Raw genomic sequence first — 2,371 nt, forward strand, 5'->3', positions numbered from 1 at the left:
AAAATACAACATTCCCAGTAATCCTATTCCCTGGTAATCTTTTATTCTCACTGGTAATCTTACATTCCGTGAACCAAACGCACCCTCAATGTCAATGCCTCATCTCCACACGACTCTAAGAGCTTTGCTAATAGTTAGAGTTCGAAATTTTGACAGGATCAATTTAGATTGAATTTATTTTAATTTTGATTAATTATAAATTCAAATCATTTCAAGTTTAATATAACTTTTTATTTATTTTTTTTAGGTCCGGGTCATTTAAGTTTTCAAGTCAGGTTATTATGAGCTTAAATTACTATACATTCCTGTCATTTCATTAGTTCATTCCATATTTATTCAAGTCATTGTAAACTTGAATCATTATAACTCGAGGTGATTAAGAGTTTTCAATTTTAGAATTGAGATTTTGTTCAATCTGAATAGGTTCATTCAGTCAAATTCATGTTCTTAATTATCTAAAATTTTAAATATTAGGTTAAAGTCTCCTGATTAGGTCCATATAAGACTCGTATTGTACATTTAGTTTTAGTGAACGAGTTTTTTAATAGAAATTTTTTGTATAATTCGAAGTATACTTAAACAATATGAAATTGTTTACCACTTGAACCATCTATCTCATTCAAATAATTATAAACACATATCATTTTGAGATTTTAGTCGAATTTAAATATTTTAAAATTAGTTATTTCGAATTAATATTGACAAAAGAGGAAAGAGCGAGTGTTACTGCGTTAACAAAACTAGAAAACAACCGATAACTAAAAAAGGAAGAATGTTGTAAATCTAACGCGATCGAGGAGGTATACTCTGTTCATTCCTAAAGAAATTGTTTGGATCAACAGCAGTTTTGACATCAACAAGTCTCTCATAATTCCCATTAAAATAACTCTCACCATACACTTTCCCTTCCTCGTAGCTCCACTTCTTTGTCCTTCCCACTTCAATGTCCCTGTAATTCAAATAAGCACTCCTCGGATTCCTCGACACAAATGGTGTCATAAATTCATGCAGAATCTTTGCTTGTGTCGTGAAGTTCTTGTCCTCTTCGTCCCCAGGTTGTTCCCAGTTAACGGAGTACTGAATCTTGAACAAGTTACCAGCTCGATGTGGAAATGGCGACTCGTCTGATTTGATTCGGTTCATTTGACCACCATAAGGATTGAAAACTAACCCGACTTTGCCTAATTCCATCAATTTCTCCCATAATGATTCCAACCCATTTCTGGGAATTGGCGTCTGCACATAATCTGATTTTCTCTTCAAGAAATTGGCATCGTTTAGATCCCTGTCGAGTAAAGTTTTTGGCTGAGTCCCCAAATCAAAATTTGCCCACCAGAGGACTGAGTCGATCCAACTCGTTTCGTTACAATTCTCTTTTGCAATACCCAACTCTGGGAAATCGTTGTTTAAAAGGCTCACCAGAGAATCGGAATCCCCCAGATAAAAAGCGATTACAGTGATTCTCACAGTTTTTTTCTTGTTTCTAGTCACCGGTTGTACGAGCATTCTCAAGAACAGATTATCGTCGGTCGTCGGAGCAACCGATTGCCATTTGAGTGTTATATCGGTGGCGTTTTCGGCTAATAATCTTTCGACTCTGAAAACGGTGACAGTCTCCGGTACGGGGACGAGGTTTATTTTATAGGATAAAACCACCCCAAAACTGGCTGCTCCGCCGCCTCTTATCGCCCAAAAGAGATCCTCCCCCATGTTTTTTCTGTTAAGTATTCTCCCGTTGACGTCAACCAATTTCGCGTCCACGACGTGATCCACCGACAGGCCGTACTTCCTAATCAAGGTGCCGTACCCGGCGCCGCTTATATGTCCGCCGATGCCGACGGTGGGACAGACACCCGCCGGGAAGCCATGGACTTTGCTGTTCTTCCATATGTTATAATAAAGTTCACCGAGCGTCGCACCGGCGTCGACCCAAGCTGATTCATCTGCCATGTCTAGTGTTACGGAACGGAGATTGAACATGTCGAGGACGAAAAACGGCTCGTCGGAGACGTAGGAAAGCCCTTCAAAGTCGTGACCGCCGCTGCGGATTCTGAGACGGAAACCGAGCCTCTGGGCGCATGTGACGGCGGCGGAGACGTGGGATTCTTCCGATGGGGTGATGAGGATGAGCGGTTTCGGGGTGGACGATGTGTTGAAACGGGCGTTGCGAATGTATGCACGAAGAATGGAAGAATAGGAAGGGTTGGAGTTAGAGTAAATGATGGAGGAAGCTTCGTCGGCGGGGATTGATTGGCTTAAGCATTGGAGAAGAGATTGATTAATGGGATCTGAGGCTGCAAATGAGAGCCGGAGGTTGAAGAAGACATGAGAAACAAGAAGAAGAAGAAGCCACAATGACCTCATCGTGGGA

The 2,371-nt window shown here is 40.7% G+C and overlaps 1 protein-coding gene across 1 annotated transcript; it reads right to left on the reverse strand.

Moving 5' to 3' along the window:
• Positions 1–764: 764 nt before the first annotated feature.
• On the reverse strand, positions 765–2,365 carry LOC120214343 (berberine bridge enzyme-like 21). The gene has a single exon (XM_039212264.1). It carries the CDS (start codon positions 2,362–2,364, stop codon positions 784–786), a length of 1,581 nt encoding a protein of 526 aa, XP_039068195.1. The 5' UTR covers position 2,365; the 3' UTR covers positions 765–783.
• Positions 2,366–2,371: the final 6 nt, after the last annotated feature.

This window comes from Hibiscus syriacus, unplaced genomic scaffold (genome assembly GCF_006381635.1).
Source record: "Hibiscus syriacus cultivar Baekdansim isolate YM2019G1 unplaced genomic scaffold, ASM638163v2 tig00000760_pilon, whole genome shotgun sequence".
In the NCBI taxonomy this organism is placed as follows: Eukaryota; Viridiplantae; Streptophyta; class Magnoliopsida; order Malvales; family Malvaceae; genus Hibiscus; species Hibiscus syriacus.

Excerpts from the sequence above, each read along its gene's own strand:
- LOC120214343 (XM_039212264.1), bottom strand. The coding sequence starts at position 2,364 with ATGAGGTCATTGTGGCTTCTTCTTCTTCTTGTTTCTCATGTCTTCTTC.